The 23918-nt window shown below is 29.8% G+C and overlaps 1 protein-coding gene across 1 annotated transcript in view; it reads right to left on the reverse strand.

Moving 5' to 3' along the window:
• The window catches only part of LOC107444390 (innexin unc-9-like), a 147030-nt gene that overhangs the window by 95681 nt on the left and 27431 nt on the right, over nt 1-23918 (reverse strand). Inside the window, exons 2-3 of the mRNA XM_016058512.4 lie at nt 21409-22336; nt 2208-3144 (exon numbers count right to left, since the gene is read on the reverse strand). Coding sequence (XP_015913998.1) covers nt 2520-3144; nt 21409-22202 — 1419 coding nt within the window. The 5' untranslated portion in view covers nt 22203-22336 and the 3' untranslated portion in view covers nt 2208-2519. The remainder of the gene's footprint in view (nt 1-2207; nt 3145-21408; nt 22337-23918) is intronic.

Consider the following 23918-nt stretch of genomic DNA (forward strand, 5'->3'; position numbering starts at 1 on the left):
CATGTAACCCTTTAGACGCTTATTTTATTTTCAAAAAATATAATGTTTTCCAAAAAAAAAAAAAAAATAATAATACCTATCCTTAGAACAGATTTTGTTTTTTAGTCCCTTGAGTGAATTTTAGTAGACCATATTACTTTTTTTGCCTAAATACTAGTTAGTAATCCTAGTTTAGATTGTACTCCTCTTATATAGTTTTTAAAAATGGATAAAATACTGTGTGAGGCTGATCACATTTGAACACTTTTGACAAAGCTCTCACTCTCATGGATTAAACCAGAAATTTCAAGTTTTTGCATTTTATTTACAATTGCAAGCGTGCCGGCCAGGTGGTCGAGTGGTTAGCGCGCCTGCCTGCGAAGTCATTGGCTGCGGGTTCGAAACCCGCTCTGGGCATGAATGTTTCTCTCTCTCTCTCTCTCTTTGTGCTGTCCTCTGTTGTGTGTGCGTGTGATGTGTGAATGTGACCCACCCTATAAACGGGTTTGAAGCAGTGTGGCGTGGGCAACGTTGCTCGCCTCCGTGACTTTGGTTCACAGGTGCCCACTGGGTAAAGCTAAATGAGTAACAACTCCGGCATCTACATAAGCAAAGATTCAAGTTTAGTGCCTGCCATTATAAAAAAAAATTGCAAGCATCATTAATAATATTAACTCAGAACTTCTGGCCTTTTCTTTCTAGAAAACAAATTATATGGCCAACATATTTATTAAAATTCTCCGTGAAGGAAATTTTAATTAACAGGGGCATCGAAAGGATACACATTTATTTTTCAAAAATTACTGCTTATGATTTTATCAGCAATTAACGTGAGTCGTTACCTTCGGAGAGGCAAAATCAGTTAAACAGAAATATTGAATAAGAAAATAAAGTATTAACGTATTAAAACTCTAGCTCGTCATGCATGTTAAATTAGTCTGGAGTACGCATTATGCACGATAAAGTAATAGCGAAAGAATAACATAATACATAAAAAAGGGTAATATCCTGAAACGAGAAAAGGAACTATTCAACTGAAACAATTAAAGACATCTGTTCAGTAGAGAACCACTTACATAAACAAATCATTTCCATTTTTCATTACGTTGGCATATTTATTTTAATTTCAATTGAACAACATTCGAGAATATTCTTTAAAGAACATTGCGTTGTTAAGCAAGCGCAAATAATATACGCGTCAATTATGCGGTGTCTGTTAAACATCTGCGAATAAAATTTGCTTTACTAATTAAGAAGCGGATAATTTTTTTTCGTTATCCAAAGGCATTTTAACAGATGATGTAAAGCTGATAAATAAATATATTATGGGGGGGGCGCAGCTTAAACAAATAAGGTGATTTTGAAGGCATTGATTGAGTTTTGTTATACCCAGAGATATTTCCTCTCATTTTTATATCTTTCTTTGACATAATTGTACAAATTCTGCAGGCTATGAAACAAAATAATTAATGTATCAAAGCATACTGCTGCTGATTTCCTTATGTAGATACATTTTCATGCATTTACTGTTGTTTTTAAAGCAATATGATAAAAAATTATGTTTGACTGTTTGTTTCTCAACGTCTATAAGATAATGTACTAAAAACATTTTTATAAATTACTGTTCGGCAAGCTTGAAATGTTATACTAAACATTATGTTTAATCATGATTAAAATTATGTTTAATCATGCTTAAAAGTATGTTTTTATGCTATAATCTTATGTTTTATTCTTAAGCAACCTTAGAAAACTAAATTAACTATTTACATTTTATTATCTTCCGATATTGAATTATTTAACTAAAAACAATATTTAACCCAAATTGTCCAGCGTCCATTAAACTTTAGAATTTATATTTAACTTATTAATCCCAAATATATTCAAGACAATATATTAAAAGTTGCATTTGACTTATTGCTTCTTTATATCCTTAAATTATTGGGTTAAAAAAGGAAGGGTCAAAAAAGAAAATACCTTTCCTATTTTTCCATGTACTCTTCGAAGGAAATTGTTTTTTTTGTTTTGTTTATTATGAATTGCCTGACAAAATCAAGTATCTAATTATAAGAAAAGTTTACTTTTTAAATTGCAGAAATATTCTAATTTATTGCAGGTAAAAATGTGAGGAAAACATAAATTCACAAAAGCTGCAATACGTAATTTATTTTTGAATGGAATTTTAAAATTCAAGATCGTATTATATTAATTCAAATTATAAGAGAACTTGCCTTTTTGTTTGATTAGTAGAACACTGAAAGTTGCCTGGAATAGACTGTGTCAATAATCCACTCCAGTTGGCTGTTGTCAGCAGCTGGCTTATTACACACTGGCAGATGACAGTTTGGGCTTGTGATGCAGACAAAAGTCAAGTTCATTTCTTAATGAATGAGAATTAGTGAGAACAGATGATGAAATGTCAAATAGACAGAAGAAACCCTCAAGTGAACAATCTAAATATCTTGTTTTGTTTTTAAAGTGAATTTAGCAATTTGAAATATATTCAAGCACCTAGATTAGCTAATTGTTTAATCCTACTAGGATCATGAACATTTACTCCAGTACCCATTGTGCGGAGGTGCAGCGGACCTCTTCTGCTGGCCCGTAAAATGTCCAAGATGGCATGCACCAGCATGGCATGAGTGCCATGACGTGGACGGTGCCACTGACGTCACGCTGCCCATTTCTCCCGTCCTGCCCAACTCCAGATCTACAGCTCCTTCCTCCTGGGCCTTCATTTGATTGGCGTAAAACTCCCACAACTTACCGAGGATGACGGTAGCGAGATTGCTACCATGGTTGTGCTCAATCAACCTTAGGACAAATACACCATCCCAGCCGAGATAGTTGGTTTCGACCTTTTTCGAGGCTCTAGATATCTCGGACAAGTTGAAGAGCCTTGTTCTCCAGAGAGTGAGGCGGACAAAGGCGAGGCGATTGCAAGGGAAGATTCGCCAAACCCATATTGCCAGGCTTATTGTATTGAGGGGCAGGATGAAAGCGAGGAAGAACCATACCACAGAGAAGATCTTCTCGTTGAAGACGTTGATGGGTAGCACGCAGCGGCAGATGTAAGTTCGGAGCCCTCCTTGAATGGCAGCTCGAACTTGGCACAATGTCTGCAGGGGAAAGCGAGGGGAATTCCACCAATCACCATCAGAGGCCAATCTGAAATAATAAAATATTGATTGGCACATGATTTTTTAAAAGAAAAATAACATTTTAAAACGAAAAAATATATATTCTTGGATATAAAGCTGACTATATACTGCTTGTAATTGAAATTGGCGTCTCAAGCTCCCATTTTTTACTTTTGCCCTTACGTAATGATGTGACAGGCAGAAACGATACTCTTTTTATTTAAACGGCAGTTAAGAAGTATCTATAACTCATACTATGTAATATTATAATATTAATATAATAATAACGTATTCGCCGGTGAAAAAGTAATATTTGTGGACATCATTGTAACGGAGATAGGAAAAATGTGGAAATCGCGAAACCTTAAAACGCCGATTTTATTTGCGAATACTATAGCTCAATGAGTGAATGAAAGTTAAAAGTGATCGTGAGACTGAAGTGCTAAGTAAAACTCTACCGAGAACTAAGTACTAAAAACTACATTGAGCCAATTTTTCGTTTTTCTAGTATATTACAGGTTTTATGAAAACAACTTTAAATTTGACTTTGAATAATCTTATTGATAAAAATAAAAATTTTGTTTGGATGGTTATATAAAAAAAATTTTCTCCAAATCTTGACACAACTTGATAAATTAAGTCACATCTATAGTGAAAATAAATAATTGAAACTAGTATTAAATGGTATCAAATAATGCCATGTAAAACATTTTTGAAAAATTATTATAAAAAGTGCTAGCACATTGTCTTTATTTTTTAGTATAATTTAAAATTTTTACCTTAACACTTTCTGGTGGAAAAAGCCTAAAAGTATGAGTGAAGCCAGAAATGGACAACTTGTTTTAAGAGGTAATGCTTTTACTCGTGTATTGTGTTTTCATGCAATGTGGATAATTTTTAAATCAGTAAAAATATGTTTGAAAATGAATTACGATGTCAAAGTGGCTGAGAAGAAAGCCACTATAGCTCGTTATTGACACCAACCAATACTTCTCTTTTCTGTATGATTTGTTGTAAAATTCAAATAGTACTGTATGGATTATATTTATAGTTATATTTATCTCAAAACTCTGTTTACAGAGTGTGTAAATTAAAGTGAAAATAAAGCTACTTGTGATTAACAATTTTACTTTCAAATTAGGAATGAAACCAAACTACTTTTAGATAAACAAAAAAAAACCCTATTACGTCTGCTTATCTATGTCTGCTTATTGTATGTAAAATAATTAGCATTTAGTTAGCGAGATAACAGATACATAAAACCGAACTTATTACTAACATCATAATCTAAAACAAAGTACATGAGCTTACATTACAGCCTTGCAAAACATCAAAGAAGTTGAAATTTCAAAGTTTTATGAGGAATTCATAGTGCAAGTTTCTAAATAACTTTTAATTAAAGCTGTGATGTTTAGACAAATTTTAGAGGAGTAAACAGAATTCCTTCACTAATTTCAAGAAAGCATTTTGCAAATGAGCACTCAAGATAAGATGTTAGATTTAATTGTATATTCATACTAAGAAGGTTTGTTGTAGACATAATTTATAATTAAGAATAAAATGGGGGTCATTTTAGTTTCAAAATAAGATTTTTACCTTATAAACTATGACTTTTTAAAAATATAATTTTGCATCCAAATTTTTTTTTTTGCCTTATCTACTAATACAGTGTTTTAATGCGTTGATATTAATCGTTTGTATTGATCTTTGTATAAAATTTATCCTTAATTTTAAAAATTTTTATACCTATGTAAACATAACTGTAAAATTTCAGAATATATATATATATATATATATATATATATATATATATATATATATATATATATATATATATATATATATATATATATATATATATATATATATATATATATATATATATATATTACATACATACATACATTTACATACATGCATATTTATATTCAACTTAACAAAGAATCTTATTCTCAATCGATTTCCAATTTAGTCGCAAAGTTTGTCAACAGATGGTGTTGCTAACAGTGAAAAATTATAAAACAATGTTATCATAGTAACCACAATTTCCAATTTACAGCAACAGCGCTGTGCAGTCTTGGAATAAATCTATTACATTATTTTGTAAATATTTCACTTGAAATGGTGTGTAATATGTAGCAAAAAATATTATTTTATTGCTTTTTCATTCTGTAGTGCTATCTGTCTAGAAACTTTACAACCAGTCTTGTGATCATAAAACCAAAACAGTCATATTTTTGCAAAGCAGAGTGAACAATGAATCAAAGCTTTTTTTCCAACTTACGTTTTTTCATTTAGCTCTTTAAAAAAAAACATTTTATATGTGGCGTGCATTGTATGCAAGCCAATTTCATTTGAAAGCCAATTCCAGCTTCTCCCTTGCTATACATGTCAAACTCTCCAGTTTCTTCAAATTAAGTAATCATCTTTCTTATCTCTTTATTTTGCAGCAGCATGGGGAAAAAGAACTTTATTGATGTGATTGTGTTTGTTTGTGTGCCTTGAAGGGTTTTGGCCAGTAAATATCTGTCATTTGCAAAATCAAGGTCCGAAAGATATTCAACAAGGTTCCAATTTATACCTTTCTTGTTCTCTGATACCTATGGCAATTAAAACTATAGTTGATGAAAGTATACAGCCTTGTCTAACACCCTAATCAACCTTGAAGGATTCAGAACAATACTGACTTATAAAACCTCTACGTAGTAAATTAACGAAGCATATAAAAATCGCATCTGTTGGTCAAAACATGAACTATTTTTTATTGAAGATTTATTTTTTCCATAATCCATGTAAGAAACAAGCTAAGTTTCATTAACATCCGTTCATCAGGCACTATGTTGGTCGAAATTGAGTAGCTTTATATCATTGTACCTTGTACTTGTACCATTACTAACATTTACAAAATGAATTTTAAAGTCTCATTTCATTTTCCTTGATGTTTTATCGGTACATGCTTACACGTAAGTAGGTTCTGTATTAAGAGAATGCAAATCTTAAAAAAAGGATTTTTGCAACTGAAAATAAAGATTATCTTTTGAAAGCTGAATATGTCACTGTTTACTTTTTTTCGCTGCACGTTTCTTAAAAAAAATATTTGTTATTGGAGTCCAAATATATTTTTAGAATTATAATGATGCAATTCTCGTCACAAATTTCTTTTTCCTGAAATCAATTTCAAACTTACTTCTTTAATCCTTAGAAGGCATTACTTTAAAAGTATCTCTAGATGTTGCTTACGAACGATTTATCTTCTAACTGTTGGTGCTTTTACTGAAAGAAGATAAATGGCCACGGAAGGTTACATCCGAAGTGAACTTTATCATCGTTCATAGATAATGTTAAAAGAGAGACATAAGGTCTCATGTCCCTCTTCTCAACTATCGATAGTGTTTGATATTTCATGGTAAAATTTCTGATATCTAAATGTCATGTGACTATCACTAGGGTTAAAAGGGTGTTTTAAAAAAATCTTGAGTGCTGATATTAATCTTAATTAAAGTTGGCATTTTTAAATTTTAAATATTAAAAACACATATGAAGGGGTATGACATTTTTTTAAATTTAAATCATTCATTATTTAGATGCCTATCTAAAATTTCAGCTTTACAAATAAAAACCAAGTTAATATTTCATAAATGAAAAATCTCAAATGTTAAAACTTTAAGAAAATGTTTTGTCTTTAACTTTAGCAATGATTTCGGGGTTATTTAACTAACGGGGAAAATTCTGGTGAAATTATTATACAATATGGTAATGATTTTCCTGGTAAAAAAAAAGAAAAAAAAATTCTTTCTGGATAATAAAACCTAACCAAAATATACGTTATTTAAACCATTCATTTGGTTTTTTATTTCTCATTTTTATGAAATGTTTAAGGTATCATGATGAAACTACCAAATTTTATTACTTATTATAAAATAATACTTTCTTGTTGAGTGAACCAAATTCTTCGACAAAGTGCTTCGGTAAATAGAACTACTGAGCTTTTTGATGTTCCCATAGAGCCAGACACTCCGTTAAACTTTTTCATATTATAATTGATTTGCCTATATTTTTTTTCTCAGTGTGCTGGAGTGGTATTGTCGAAAGTTATAATTTAATTTATTTTTGAAAAACTATTTTTAAATATTTTTTCTCAGTTTTCTTCATACATTTGCTGGTCTACAGTTCTATAGTTAAAGATAATGGCCCATATCACAAGTTTCATCATAAACAAATTATTTGTATTTGGTTAATGGAAACTGATGTTATCTATCCATTAAGCTATTAATTATTTACATGATACCTAATATGTTCTTTTGAGTGTTAATTTTTTTCAGAGAAATTTAGTTTAGGATTCTATTTGTAGATTAATACCTTTGATGTGAATTTTGTTATTTTATAAACTTAATTTGTTTCAACATCTTAACCTTTAAGGAAAAGCAAGCTTTTAATTTACCTAAAGCCACAAGAGGAGTTAATTTAATATTCATTAAAATTATCAATTTTATTGCATTCTCTAAATTACGAAAATATTTTCCAAATCCTGCTGATTAGATTTAGATTTTGTCGCTAACAAAATAAATGAGGAAGGATAAAAAGCAAGGTCAAAAGTTAGTATTATTTCAATCGTAATAGTCAATCTAAACGAATTTTAAATTTATGGTTAGAGGATTTTTTTAAAAATATATAATAAGGATTTAAAAAAAAATACCAAAATTAATTTGTTTATAATACTTTAAATGTAATGATTTTAAATGTAAGATATGATTTATTTCAAAAATCAATAATTAAGGAAAAAACGTGTTAATTCAGAAGATTTTTTTATTTATTAATACAAATATTTGTTAAACTTATTGCTATTTTATAAGGGGGAATTGGCTATTATAGCGTTATAAAAAGGAATATTAAAATAGGAAGGATACATAAAATAGAAAAATAGCATACATTTCAATATTGGAGGTTTTGAAATTTGTACTTATAATATGTGGTATTGCAATTGGTGATTTTCTTTTAAGCCATGCCATATTAAATAACTCTTTTACATACATTAGAAAAGTAATAGAAATTGTTTGTGTTAAAAATCTTTATATTAATTTAGATAAAATAAATTAATTAAAATTATTTAAATGGGAAGAAATGATGAATAATTTTAATTTACTAGAAAATAATCTGGAACTTGTGAGCTAACTTGTGAAATATTTATATTGTAGGACAGTAATCGCCAAACTACCGATCACGAGCTACTAATAGCAGACATTTTCGCGTTATGCTCCTGTTGACTACGTGGAAGGTCATTGTCGACGTTAAAGCATGTTGCACGTTTTAGTTTGGTGCAAATGTTGAATGGTTATGCACAAAACTCAAATGTTAAATGGATTATAAGTACTAAATATACTAATATAGGGATACGTATTATATTGATATATTTGATAATTATTAAAACTGCACCAATACTAAGCAGTTTTAATACTACGGAAATAAATGTCCTGCTCATTGAAAGGGGGATATATACCTAAGAAAATTACTTGGAAAATTTTGCCTATCACGATTTGAGCGCGAGAAATATCGTCTTTCTAAATACAGTTAATTTGTCTTTTGATTGGATTGTGTCACTATAAATATTAAATACCAAATCGCTAAAATATGAGACATGTTACCTAGATCCTAACAAGTGGTACCTTTTCATAGATGAAGGTTGACATAGTCTATTATCTTCTTATTGGTGACCTGCGGACGTGACATAAACTCGCAAACATCGATGGACAGTCCATATTAAGCAGTTGATTTGCTCACAAAATAGTGCTCAAAACACTGGTGAAGTAAATAAAATTATCCCGGCCAATAAATAAATTAATTAATAAATGAAAAAATAATGAGCGAAAAAATAAAAAAGTAACAAATAAATAAATAAATAGCATTTATCAACTAGCGGTATTCGTTCATCGAATTCTGACACAAATAAAATTCTGAAAAGGGAGTAATGTGTGTCGTAACTACCACTAAAAATATTAAATACCAAATCACTAGATAAAATATGACTATGATCACTAGATTCTATCATGCGGACACATTTGATTCGTGAATATTGACGTAGTCGATTATTAAATCCCCTTATGATAAACTACAAACAAAGTGCTTTTCTGTTTCATATAGTAAGGCAAAGCCACAGGGAAGGCAAAAAATGATAATAAATAAATAAAATATTGAAATTATTTTTGATTTATTAATTAAAGAGCTTTATGAAAACATAGATAAGTGGCGTTTTCGAAGAAGCTATAGTCGGGGTAAGAAGAAAAAGTGGTCACCGAACCATTTTTATTAAGAGAGGGGGCTAGTAATTATTTGTCTTATTTCATTTATCATTGCCTAATTATGAAGTAACAATCATATTGATGCATAAACTTCGCGTTATTTTGACTAATTCAAAAATAGCCCTAAAAATATATCTTCACCTGATCTGGTTCTTTTATTAAACTCTTCAATTGTTGCGGTATGGGCCTTTTACTTTTGTAGTATTATTCAGTACAGATTGTTTTTTTACACACCCCGTACGATGAACGGGTAGTTAGTTAATTAAATGAATTCAATTAACTAATTAAGTGAATAATAATGAATAAATGAATAATAACCAGTAAAATAAATACTAATAATTATTTTAGTAAGATTTTTTATGGTTACTTTAAAAAAAAAAAAATTTTTTTTAAAAAATTCTATATGTGTCTGAAAAGTAGTTTAAATGTAAATTGGAAAACAAATTATCCGAATATTCTAATTTAATGCTAAATACTTCAATTTAAAACTCAAATTACAGAATCTTCATTGATGTAGAATTCTATTTTCGGCCAGTGTAGTCAGAATTAATTTTAGATCGATTCCAATTTTAGATAGAAAACGTATCAGCCTTTTAAGAGTAATCACTATGATTAAACTTCTCTCTGTCTCCAAGATAAGACTCGCCAAAAAGCTTTTGGACTTTTATAATTACTAATGTGTTACGAAAGTTAATTATCCACTGGAAGCCTAAATTTAATTTTTTTTCTTCAGATGGCCTAAAGTAATTGTCCTATTCCAACATGTGACAAGCAGAAAAATGCTTCTAAATTGCTTCTCATCTATTTTTTCTGATCTTATCTAAATAGATGTAGTTTTTTTTATCGGTGTTGTTTAATGGTGATATTTTAAGAACGAGTCAACTCACAAATTACATTGTTTATTTTGAAAAAAAAGGAACTATCTTACATTTTGCTTATACCTGTTTTTTCTTCTTCTAGAAAAAATTGGTTTTCATATAAATGTTTTGTATATCAATATGAAATTTCATGCATTCTACTTATCACCTATTATAATAAAATGAGAAGTGCGCGTGTCTTAAACTCCAGAAGCGTTTGTGCTACTGTCCTGAAATTTTGGCTTGGGTACATGGAGTAATTTTAGTTCCCGATGGAAAGTGTCTTTTCAACATTTTGATTTGATCGTTCGGGAGAGTTATTTGACAAAGGGAATTTTCTGATTAGCATTAGCCAATGTTTTAAACTAAACAATATATGGTTCTGCTCGTTTTCAAATATTTTAAAAATAACTTCATAGATGTTTGTTTCTTTGTAGCTCTCATTATTTAAAAAAAAACAACTTTTTCTGCACGTTCTTTAATAATTATTTATTTATTATTCGATATGTTATCAATATGAACGTGGTATCATGCGTGGACTACATCACCAAATTAGTATTCGTTAAGTTATCTAAAACCACGTGTTTATTGTGTTTAAAGTTGTGCTTTTTAAAATGCGTATTTAAAAAAATAATAAATGATTTAAAATTAATGTGAAATAAAATTTATTTATATTTAAAAAAATTTCATGTAAAAATGGTATTAATTCATTTAGGAATAAAAAACTTGAAAAAAAACCCCTACTAATTTAGGAACGTAAGAAATCGCCATACCAGTATTTGCATTAATGATGCTTAATTAATTTTCATAATAGTATTAATTAAAATGAAAAAAAAGCTATGTATCAAAAAGTAGAATTAATGGGAGAAATAGTACTTACTCATTTGGGGGGAACTGTAAAAACTTCTGTACTATTATTGACGTTGATGATGCTCAATCAGTTTCGGAAGTAAGCACTAATAGTATTATAGTAATTGGTAAAATTTTAATAAATAATTAATTTTTAAAAATAAAGTAGAGTGTTTATGTGTGTGTCTTATACAAATCTGTAATTCTGAACCTACCGCTTCAAATTTGGCGTAAAACTATCGTAAAACTGACGTAAAACTATTTCTATTTTAAAACTGTCTCCGACCACACGCTACATCCCAAAGAAGAAGATTTTCATAGGATTCGATAAAGATTTTTTAATGTAATTTGCTCGCTTGTATAATTTGCTTGCTTGTCACTCTGATCAATCGAAAATTAGATTTTTCTAAGCTGAGCAGCGCCCCATTAAAACTAAAAAAAAAAACTGGTGCTAAGGTTTTCAAAAGAAAATTTGAAAACTCTAAACTTTACCTTTCCAATTGTTTAAAAAAATCTGCTAAGAAATCTCTGACCAGTAAAATCAACATTCGTAGTTTTGAGAAGTATAATGATGACTCATATTTTGAAAGGTATATGAAACTCCGTAGTTTCTGTACATTGATATTTACGATTTTGAAACACTCTGTAAACTAAAATAATTGAAACATAACAAGAAATATTAAAATAAAATTTGAATTATATGAGCAGAAATGGGAAAATTGTGCTAAATTCTGAACATTATAGGTTAAATTATACTTATGTACAGTTAATTTTTCTTTTGGTGAAAAGAACTTTAAACTTATATTACGGTAAATCAAATAGTATTAAGCCGCAACGGAATATACAACAAATAACAAAAAAAAGAGATTATGTATGTATGTGTAGTATCAAGAACTTGAGAACATTAGAGTACTTATCCATTTCGGAAAATGGCAAAAAATCTATAACCACAATGCATATATTAGACGCACGTATAGGCATAATAGGTTATTAATGCTATAGAATCTATGGCCTCAATACTGGTAGAAAATTATACCTTATTTTGTTAATCATCACTGGCGTCAATATTAGTTTGGCGATTTTTAATGGCTTTCGAAATAAGCATCAATATTAGTTCAACAAAAGTGATTTAAAAACATTAGCGAAAAGAACTTTAAACTTATATTACGGTAAATCAAATAGTATTAAGCCGCAACGGAATATACAACAAATAACAAAAAAAAGAGATTATGTATGTATGTGTAGTATCAAGAACTTGAGAACATTAGAGTACTTATCCATTTCGGAAAATGGTAAAAAATCTATAACCACAATGCATATATTAGACGCACGTATAGGCATAATAGGTTATTAATGCTATAGAATCTATGGCCTCAATACTGGTAGAAAATTATACCTTATTTTGTTAATCATCACTGGCGTCAATATTAGTTTGGCGATTTTTAATGGCTTTCGAAATAAGCATCAATATTAGTTCAACAAAAGTGATTTAAAAACATTAGCGTCGTTACTAATTATTTTAGATAATTACTATTAATAAATTTTGGTAATAGGTATAAATTAAAATTTTAAAAAAATTGGTGTTAAAAAACTAAATTAATGGAGAAAGGGTATTTTTTCGCACAAAAGAATCGTAAAAAACTGCTATACTGTTTTGGACTCTATTGATGCTTAATTAATTTTGGTAATGGATCCTAATTTTGTCATGTTTATTTGTGTTTTTAAATATGCATTAAACATTCTAATCGTTAGTGACAAAAATGTCTAATTGTTTGTTTAAATGAGATTTAATTGGATACCTGTGATAGTCTAGCCTAGGTGACTTCAGAATCGACAAATGCCAGGATTTACCTACGATACGTCACTTGCATGCATCCAATTGGCTGTTTTAGTAATATTTACTTTTGAAAATGATTAAAATATATTCATAAAAAAATTAATACCTAAATGTACAGTTTAATTGCAAAAACACAACGCAATCTGTGGTTAGAACTGTTTTTTCTCATATACCATGAAAGGTAAATTAAACCTAAATTTTTGGAAAATTGGTAAAGCCAATAGAGTTTATATCTAAATTTTAAGTATTATTGACGGAATGATATTACCATTTCAATATGTGGTAAAAAAAGCTTTGGTATATTTTACGTAATATTAGCGGAATAGATTTTACCAACTACACTTCGGTAAGATTGTTTTCGTATATTTTACAAAAGACTGACGAAAGAATATTTACTATTTAGATTTAATAAAAATGATTTGGTGTATTTTACGCATTATTGACAACACAAATTTACCATTTAAATTTCGGTTCGAATTTATTTATGCAAATTTTATGTTTTTTTGGATAACCACTTTTTCCTATAATTTGAAGTGTCATCTTACGTAATATGTTAAAATAACGAACTCATTCTTACTTAGTAAAATGTCGTTTGTAAAATATTCTTAAAATAAACGAATCTGTTTAAATAAAATTTCAGTTTTTTAGGATAACCATTTTTCTTGTTGCTTTACTTCGCCGTTTCAGTTTTACGTAAATTTAACGAATGCTTAATAAAATTTAAAGGTGAGATATCCGTATTTTTGACGTAAAATTGATGGTTCTCAGCTACCTTGATTACAGCGCTAGATGGCTCCTCATTGCAAACGAAGGGTTTGTTAAAAAGCTCCTCTAAAACACTGAGGGTGTTTACATGGGTAAACACTGATAAAAATATTTATTTTTTAAAGATATATAGAAAAAAATTATTATATTTTCATCAACTAAATTTATATTATTATCTTTGTATAATGAGTATTTATATTATATATTTTGACGAACTTTTGATGAGAAAAGTATGTAAAAATAACGTACTCATTCTTACTTAGTAAAATGTCGCTTGTAAAATATTCTTAGAATAAACGAATTTGTTTAAATAAAATTTAGGCTTTTTGGATAACAATTATTTTTTTACTGTAATTCGACGCTTCATTTTTACGTAAATTTAACGAATGCTTAATAAAATTTAAGGATGAGATATACGTATTTTTGACGTAAAATTAAGAGTTCTCTGGTACAAATTGATGGTTCTCTAGTACCTTGATTACAGCGCTAGATGGCTCCTCATTGCAAACGAAGGGTTTGTAAGTAAGCTCGTCTGCAATACTGAGGGTGTTTACACAGTTAAAAACTCTGATAAAATTTATTTAGTTTTTTAATGATATTTTTTAAAAAATTATTATATTTTCATCAAGATTTGTGTAACTACTTGTACTATCTACTAAATTTATATTATTACCTAAAATCTCTTTCAGTTACAACTTTTTAAGTGTTAAATAAAGAGACAACTAGATAATTAGACATCTAGATAAAAATGAATATGCTTATATTTCCTAAATGTATAATCTGCGTCACCTCTTTGATTAATTCCACTTCAACATTTAGTGATAAATAAGCATTTCTGATGTTTTGATCCCTAAGCATTCCTTTCAGATGCCCCATTGGTGGTATAATATATCATAATTTAACCCTTATTGGCAACTGGACATTTATTCTAGTGGAAATACACAGCTGTGGCTCGGCTTAACGAAATTAAATGTTCTATTATGTTTGCTCGGTGGCGGCCCTTGGAATGACCACTTAATGCCCAGAATAAATATTAAGTTAATAGATATCCTATAATTCAACAGTCAATCGTTGGAAAAATATATTCCTTTATCAAGTGCTCTGTTTCATTTCCATGCAGCGGTTGGAAGTAAATATATTTCGGTATGCAATTGATTAATTTTAGAATATTTAATCCCGTAAACAAATTTATAACGCTTCGATCAAAAGTCATTAGCATTATTGATATACATTAAATTCATTAGTGTTTCTAGTCATTTGTTATAGATTGAATTATGCTCGAGATAATTTTTGATCAGTGTCGAAGAAAAAGTAAAACTATACTAAGTGTGGTTATTTTTTATTTAAGTAAAAGGATCCTAGAACGACTGAAGTAATATGGGAGTGAATGAGAAATTCGAGAATAAAAAAGAATGTGATCTGTTATAAATATATTATAGAAAATACTAGTGTTTTAAAATGATTAATCTTCATTTCAGCTTTGACAATAAAAATATGAAATTGAAATGGCAAAACAGTCATAAGCAAGTTCAAATTTGAGAGTAAAACATTTTATTTAGACGTTCCTCACTTAAGCTTAGAAAACCTGAGACACGCTGAATTGCAGTTGAGCAAAAATGATAAGTAAAAAGCATCCAGCTCTTTAAAAAACAAACTATTCTAATTTATATGAAGCACTAATGCGTATGTTGTTAAAGAAAGCGATGAAATTTCTTTTCGGTTTTGGAAACATAGAAATGAAATATCAAACGAGTGAGAATGTATAAGAACTTTTGTATTTAGTGTAACCCATTTCCATTTAAATATTACAAGCGTGGGTTGTGCAAAACTGAAACATAGATAAGTTTGTTCTGCCTGACTTATAGATAAGTCAGGCAGAAATGATAGGTTAAAAGCATGAACACAAAGACGATTAACCATGACGTCATCACAACGCTTTTCTAAAAGTTTTTCTCCTGGCTCAACGGACCCCGGCGCCATCTAGAAACACTTCAAAGAAACGGTTAGTTGACGCAGTAGATTTAAATAATGGACACTCTACGGTTACAGTTTAGTATCTCTGTTGTATTTTTGTTTATTTCGGTACTGTTATATCATGAACGATGATTATATTTAAAGCAAATAGAAATGAAATACTTCTCTGGATATGATTGGTTCTAGAGGCAAGTTTTTCTGCTTCATTTCCATAAACATTATTGAATGAAGATGGGATTGCGTGAATTTATTTTAGTGTTTCGAATTTTTTTCATACAGAAAATTTTGGTAGAAAATTGTTTCTTTCTAATCAGATTCAAATATTTATAGTGTGCCTGTTGTGTGTCTGAATACTGAAATTTAGGAATACGTATATAGGAAAAATGAAATATGCAGGCTGCGAATTTTAAAATTACCTTCAGAGAAATTTGAATTGCTAACTCTGGTTTCAACGTAGAGATTAATTGCAGCTACTAAAGACTACTTAAATTTAAACTTTTTTATTAGTTTACTATTTGTTTTTACTCTTTTTTTTATTCTCATACATGATACAACTCTGTGATAAAATAAAGAGCGTATGCCGGTTGTGCTTCTTAATACTGAAATTTAAAGTTGCATAGTTAATAAAAATTGAAATGTACAGATTTGAAATTTTTTTTAGAGAGGAAAGTTTTATGAACTATTTATTCCAAACTTTAGCTTTCAAAAAAGCATAAAAAACTGGACGGAAAAACGACGTGAGTAAAGCGATCTGAAGGCTAGTTGGCGAGCGTTAATGAACAGGAGGATGTGCTTTTTAGTTAACTTTAAATGTCTATCCTATCTTCACCATACTTAAACTTCTACTATATCTTTACCTTTAAATGTCTACCATATCTGAGAATCTGTTCCATGTTATTTAGTACCATAAGACATGCTAACACAAACATCCATCATATCCATACAACCATCATATTTTATGACTATTACATACAGTTGACAACGATTTAATTTTATGATAATGAAACCATGATAACTTTTGAACCACTGGCGAGGTTCAGTTACAACTTGGCTGAATGCAGGGCATTTTTGTCATTCTTATTGTTACAGTCCTTTTTTCAATGAAGCTTTCGAAATTAAACTTTCTGAGCACTTGTTTGACTAAAATTTAGAAAGAATCCCTTACTTAATATTCAAAACAATCCAAATTTGAAAAACACGGCTCCATTAGATCAATACAGTTATTGAAATTCAGGAATAGCATTTTGAAGACCGCATTTTATGGATTTTTGGTACCTTATAACTCTTACCGGACAATGCTCGGAAAATTGAAATCTTTACGACGAAAATTAATTAGAATACAATAAATGAAATGTGAATAATGAAAAACAAAATGAAATGGAATTACAGATTTGTTTGTTGTCTACTGTTCATTAATCTAAAATTAATCACAATATGCACAATACACAATTTAAAGGCAGAAAATCTAATATTTGATGTCAGTGAATTTCACACAACATTATAGTAGCTATGAGAGCTAATTTGGTTATCTAGATTATCAAGTTGTTTATAAAATAGACTAGTTCAAAAATTTAGAAAAATGTTGTCGGAACTAGTATGATAGTGATTAGTTTCAAAAAATGTAAAAATTGATTGAGTCAGATATTCAAAGAAAAAAGTAATAAAATTATTGATTACACAGATTAAACTAAATAAAAAAAAAATTATAAAAAAAATATTCTAAGTCTCTATGGCCGAATAATACTCCGTCAAGGTATTTGCGTCACGCACATGCCTTACCGTCGACTTGTCGCCAGTGGAAGTTCTGTTCCGTCGAAGTGAAAATACTGCTTTTTCGTTGAAGTAGTTGAAAATAATTTTAAATAACTATACATTTCCATAAGTTGGGCGAACTTTATTGAAAAGTACTATTGTTTTTGATTGATTGGTTTAATTAACATAAATTTGATCTGGATCGTCGGAGTTGCAGTAAAATACGTCTGATTCCATCACCAACCTTGTCTACTACCTCATATGAATGACCCATGTGTATAGTGTATTTCCATTAGCTTGCCATATGCCTATGGTATTTCCCTTTAATCGTACCATAAAGCTATGTTGTCCCGCCATATAATACCATACGAATTCTATGGTAACCATAGGCGTATGGTGCTCTGCCGTATAAATGCCATACGAATTTCTATGGTTTTTCCATAGGCTTAAGTTATCTTGCCATTTAAGTTTCTATGGCTCAACAGGTTACCATTGACTACCATAGGCGTGCTTATGGCAAAATTTTCTAAAGAGAAGTTACTGAAATGGGAATCGTTCAGTTGCATTCGTTTTTTTTTCTCGAACATTCTAATTGATTTTGGTTTGACAATGTTATCGAAAAAGTATGCTCGAAAAAATCCCAAAATCTTTGCTGGAATAATAAATGCCTTTCAAGAGTTCATCAAAATCATCAGCCCATTAGAGAGTTTTTTAGGATTTGATTAATTGTCTATTCCCCACCATAACTATTGAGGGAAATCGTATGGAACAAGTCATAAACTAAATATATAAATACCTGTAATTACCTTTAAAATGTGCATAAAGGTTTCTTTTAAATGTTCATTTTCTTTATTTCATCTAGATCAATACTTATCATCCTGTTTCTTTATCATATGAAACGATAACTAAACTGTATTAAAGCTATGCGAGTACATCCTTATGATACGACAAAATAACCCAGTGAAACTAAACGTTCATTAAAATTTCTTTTCATTCATCTAGGTTGCCCTTTAAGTGCGAAATAATTGCTTTATGTTTTGATATGATGAGTTGCACTATATATTACTCAAATTTCGCATTTATGAAAATGCATATACTCAATGAAAGTAACTCAAATCAGATTTTTTTAAATAAATTTTCTCATGTGAGCACAGTGATGAATTCGGTTCGAAAGTCGGAACGATTTCTATTTTTCAAATTGTTTCAAATTGAGCGATTTTACTATGTTTCTAACCTTCTATTGTTAATAGATATACTCCTTTACAGTAATGGAGCTGACAGTAACCATATTTGCATATAATGCATCCCATGATCAAGGTTAGCTTTTGTTAAGCAATGGAACTATGTTATGTTCTTAACTGGCTTTAATGGTCGTATTCAATCAATCAATTAGTTAAAATCGGATGTTTTAGGCCAATTTATTCCTATCTGTTGATTCAAACAAAGCTTATATATGCTGATATGGTGAAATAAATTAAATAAGCAATTTTTGCTTATTGTTTTTAATGTTTTAATGTAAATAGATAAAATCTATTTATCGAATTTACATGAAGGAAAACAATTCTGGTGAAATAACTATAATGTATGTTTCTGTACGTTACTGTATGTTAAAATCGGTAATCTCCGTAATAAAATTAAAAATGTATGATATTTAAACAGTTACTTAATATTAAGCAATTTAAATATTTTCGTATTTTTTCCTTTCATATAATAGTGGTTTAAGACAAGTTCGGGTTTTACAAAATTTATATTTCTTACTACCACACATTTAGTAATAATACAAAACTGAAAAGTAAACCCCCCAAAAAAAGTTCTTTTTATGTCATGCTCTAAGACAGTGGTTCTTAACCTTTTTAAGCCGCGACCCAAATTTGAGAAATATGTTCATGTCGCGACCCAAAAAAAAGTCAAAATTAGGCTGAGTAAGCCACAATGACTTCTTCTAGGAGGTGTTGGTATTACTTATTATTTGGTGTATTACTAACTTTTTTGGTTCGACTCAGCGCGACCCAAGAAATATGCTTCGCGACCCAATTTTGGGTCGCGACCCATAGGTTAAGAACCGCTGCTCTAAGATATCATGATAAAATACCAAATTTTACCACCTTTACCAAAATTTATCACAAGTTATGAAACCATATTTTATTGTTAATCATAACCAAAGCTCTTCTGCAAAAATTACCGAATTCTTAGGTGATCCCATAAACCCAGAAACACGGTAAAATTTTCTGAGGAAAAATAAAATGATAAAACTACCATTTCTTGGTAATTTTGACTATACTTTTTTTCCTCAATGCTGATTTGACTTGAAAATTCCATTCAAATTTATTTACTTTGTAAGACTACTTTTAATGGAAAAATGTGCCTTGTGCTGAACAGCAATATTTATTCATTTTTTTTATGAAACCTTTTGAAATCTAATTACACCCGTAAAATTCAATTATATTTGAATATATTTACTAGCTTTATATATTCAAATATAAAGCTAGTAAAACCATTGCATGAAAATGCTTCTTAGTTTAATAGTTATTTCGAAATTTTTTTTCTCTAAACACATGCAGCGTTCTTATTAAGTTGCTATTTATCTCATGAGAGTATTTAAAATAGATAAACTTATATTTAAGGATTATGAATAATTGCGAATATATTTTAAGCTCTGTGATGGTGAAAGAAAAAGAGAATAGATATATTTTGGAATTTCCTTGGAATGTTTCAAGATTCCTTCATCTGAATTGACTGTTTTTTGCGATACCGTCTGCAGTTATGCGTGTTTAGGGAAGAATTCTGAGAGGGTTATGTGAACACAGAATGTTCCGTAACATCTCTTTTCTTATATTCTCTCGTCTCAAGGGGGTAATTTGACTTAGAAATAGAACCATACATTTGGATATCCTTGGCGTATACAGAAAAATTCTCCTGCATCTCTCTACGTTGCATTTATATAAAACAGTTTCGGTATTTTGGCGTTCAGCTAGATTGGGATTGTGATTTAGGCAGCTATATGTTATTTCCTTTATAGATAAAACGCAAAAAGTTTGATTATTTTATGAACATTTTTATTTAAAAAGCTAATACTTCTTTCTATAAATGTTAATATATTGTTGTTTTTGTATTGTTTGCAGAGTTGGAGCAAAATACTAGTTATAGATATATTTTACGTTTCGATTTTATTAAAGGAAATAATAACTATTTTTTTTAAATATTTCCGTATGAAATATTAAAAAGAATAATATTTAAACGGGCGGTATATTTTTATTAAAACAAATATATGTAATTTTCCGGAAAAATTATTTTGGTTAACTAATTCATGTAAGGTGAATAATAGTTTTATTTCGGCAGCATTCATTAATAATAAAGTGCTTTTTATAATGAACTCAAACGTTTCTAAATCAATGCGCTTTTTCGTTATTTAATTTATCATTCTTTGCAGGTAGTTGGAGTAAGTTAGACACCAAAATGTAAAAATCATCGATACGCTATTCCTTACTGGGAAATGGTTATTTTAATTTAAAGTTTAGTCTTAACAATTTCCATTAAATTTTGAAGATTGATTCATTGAGAGTTGGGTATTTTGCTGTAAAACTCTTACTTTTAGTTTCTATTAAACTAGTTCATTAAAAATCTAACACTGTAGTCTCTAATTTTTAACCCTTTTGTAAACTCTTAGAAAATTTTTTTCATAACAAAACTGTTATGTCGATGCTTTGGACTATAATATCAAGCTACTTAAATGTGGACTTAATACGATTTTAAAGCACAAAAAAGAGTGTATTAAGTGAAATAAAAATAAACTTAAAATGTATTATAAATTGTTGTGTTTGATGTGATCGAAACGTTTGCACGATCGATAAATTGGACAAAGTCAATTCAGACATTTTAAAAGTCTATTAAGTCGTAATATTTGATTTAAAATTAAGCATTGTTCAAAATATTTTCTTGATAATTTAAGTAGTAATATTTACCTGCGTAAGATCTCTGCTCCATGCTTGAAATAGCCCCTCCCCATGAAAGCAGTCAAGATTAGAAATTGTAAGAAAACGTTCAGCACATATAGGCTCTTTACCAGCAGGTACAGGAGGCACAAATATCGACTTGGACCCGTCCCGCAACGGCAAGTGATTGGAATTCTACAGGATGGGTCAGCACAGCAGCCGACATTACCATTCACCATCGTGTGAAATTGATCAACAAATTCGGCCAATAGAGCTTCTCTTTGTTGGCAGCCAGGAGGCAAGCTGGCAATGTCCGATGCTCGTTTTAAAAGCCTTCGGATTTTGACTCCTGCATTGTGTGCGCAAGCTCCCCATAGAACAAATGGCAAATGGAAGCAGCATCCTTGGACTAAGAGAATCAAGGGCGACCATTGGTAGTAGGTGACCCTGACTCGTCTGAGTTTGTCGGCAGTGATGGCACCTTCCTCCCCTGCAGCAGCACTGTAGTCTATCTCGTCTGACAATGTCTTTGGATCGAGGGTGTTTTCGGCCGGTTCTCCTATATCGTCTACAGTTCCATCTGTGACTAGGTAGTAGGTTGAAGTAGTCCAGCAGAAACTATTTACATAACGGGATTGGCTTTCGGTGAAATAGGTCGGAGTGAAACATTCTATTGGGTCGCCAATATATTGCTTAGTGAATATTGGCAGCGCCAAAAAGAGGAAGATTAGGAGGGTGTACTTGCGGTTGAGCTTGTCGATGCCGTCATCGATGGGGACATGGATGCCGCCAATCAGATCATGGAATCGCAAGAGGAAAGACATGTTGCTAATGGTACTAGAGGGATCTGCTGGGAAACGTCAGCGTTGGCAGTGCTGATGAATATTATGGTACTGAAGATGGTGTTGATGAATAATGTAGTGAAACGTACGAGCATGGCCGGGATAGAACCTAAAACCTGAAAAAAAATTAGAAATTAGGATCTAACAAGCATTATTTGAAAAGCAAATTTCCACAACAAATAATTTCCACAACGTAGTGGAAACATGCATAGTCCTCCAACATCACAGAAACCATCAACCCTTCACTACTTAGCTTTGGAATTCATAATCCTCCTATGTTTAGTCCCCAAAAATGATTTCTGTAGTTCATTTTTATTTTCGTTGCTTACTTTATGATTCAATTCAAATTTTTTTTTATTCCACTTGCTTCGCTCTAGTTGATTGAGAATCAAAATGTCTTACAAATGTGGATTTCTTAAATTGTAGGTCCCAATCTAAATTTAAAACACATCACCTTTTGTGGACGATTTATAATTCTCGTAAAATAATGATTGACCTACCCGATTAACCTTTACATTAAAATTTAAATATTTTTGATAACTATTGCGTGTCAAGGAAGTAAATGTTCTATTAATCTTTCAATTTCGAAAATAAGCATGTCAGAAACCATAATTAGGCTAAAAACCGAAATGAAATGCTGATTGTTTTTAAAATGCTTTGTATAAAATCATTTTATTTTCTATTGTAAGTATGTAAGTATTCGCGAATTAAAATCTCAGTTCTTCTCTAAATATTATGTATTGAATAGTTTACTAGCTTAAGTTACTGATCTCGATTACTTTCCCTCCCCCCAAATCTCCTTTTCGTCATTTCAATTAATATTTACTTTGCATTTTTAATTTTAAATTTGATTTTTAAGTTTTAAAGCGTTCCTAGGAGTTGCAATTAAGCGAAAGCTTGAAGCGTTTCGCTGTTCACTTACTTCAAAGATTCTTAAGATACATAATATAGCGTGAGTGCCATAGGAAAGTGACAAAATGCATAAAAAGTTCGGAAAAGTAAAATAATAAGTTAATATTTGCACTGAAAGAAAACTCAATTGAGCACTTGAAAATTTGAATGAACTTACGACACTGATTTTGTAGTTATTAAAACTGAAATTCAGTAATCAAATTAGTTTTACTTAATGTAAATGTTATCACTTATTTTGAAATAATAACTTCCCCTTACAATACTGTTAACAATAAAAAAAGAAGAAAAAAAAACTTACGTATGTTATTGCATTTCTTAAGATAAAAAAAGAAACGTATATCGGTATTGTTACTACACATTCATCAAAAGTATATTGTTCAAAATTTATTCATATATCTTTTTTCATTTGTAAAAATATACGTTTGCAATGGCGAAATCGGAAAAGGAAACGAACAACAGATCAAAGAGCATAGCAAAGAAAAGGTAACGGAGTAATTTTTCTTATTTTTAACTCAGGAGTGTAAATGAAACTAGCTGTGGAATTCTTCTGAGAACTGTCTAAAGTAACAGTAAACAAAGAAAAATAGTTTGTAAAGTAAGAAAGATGAGCCATGTTGCAATAATTTTTTAGAGAAAAAATTGATTTTGTTTTCGGCGAAAGCCGGCTTTCAGTATAGTGAAAAATATTATCTTTCGGTAAAATAGATTAATGTACTTTTACCTTAAATAAATTATAATAAGGTTTAAAATATGATTTAATATTTTTGTATGTCTCTAGAAAATTTT

This window comes from Parasteatoda tepidariorum, chromosome 9, assembly GCF_982258835.1.
Source record: "Parasteatoda tepidariorum strain Cologne lab strain chromosome 9, Ptep-v5.0, whole genome shotgun sequence".
Lineage (NCBI taxonomy): Eukaryota > Metazoa > Arthropoda > Arachnida > Araneae > Theridiidae > Parasteatoda > Parasteatoda tepidariorum.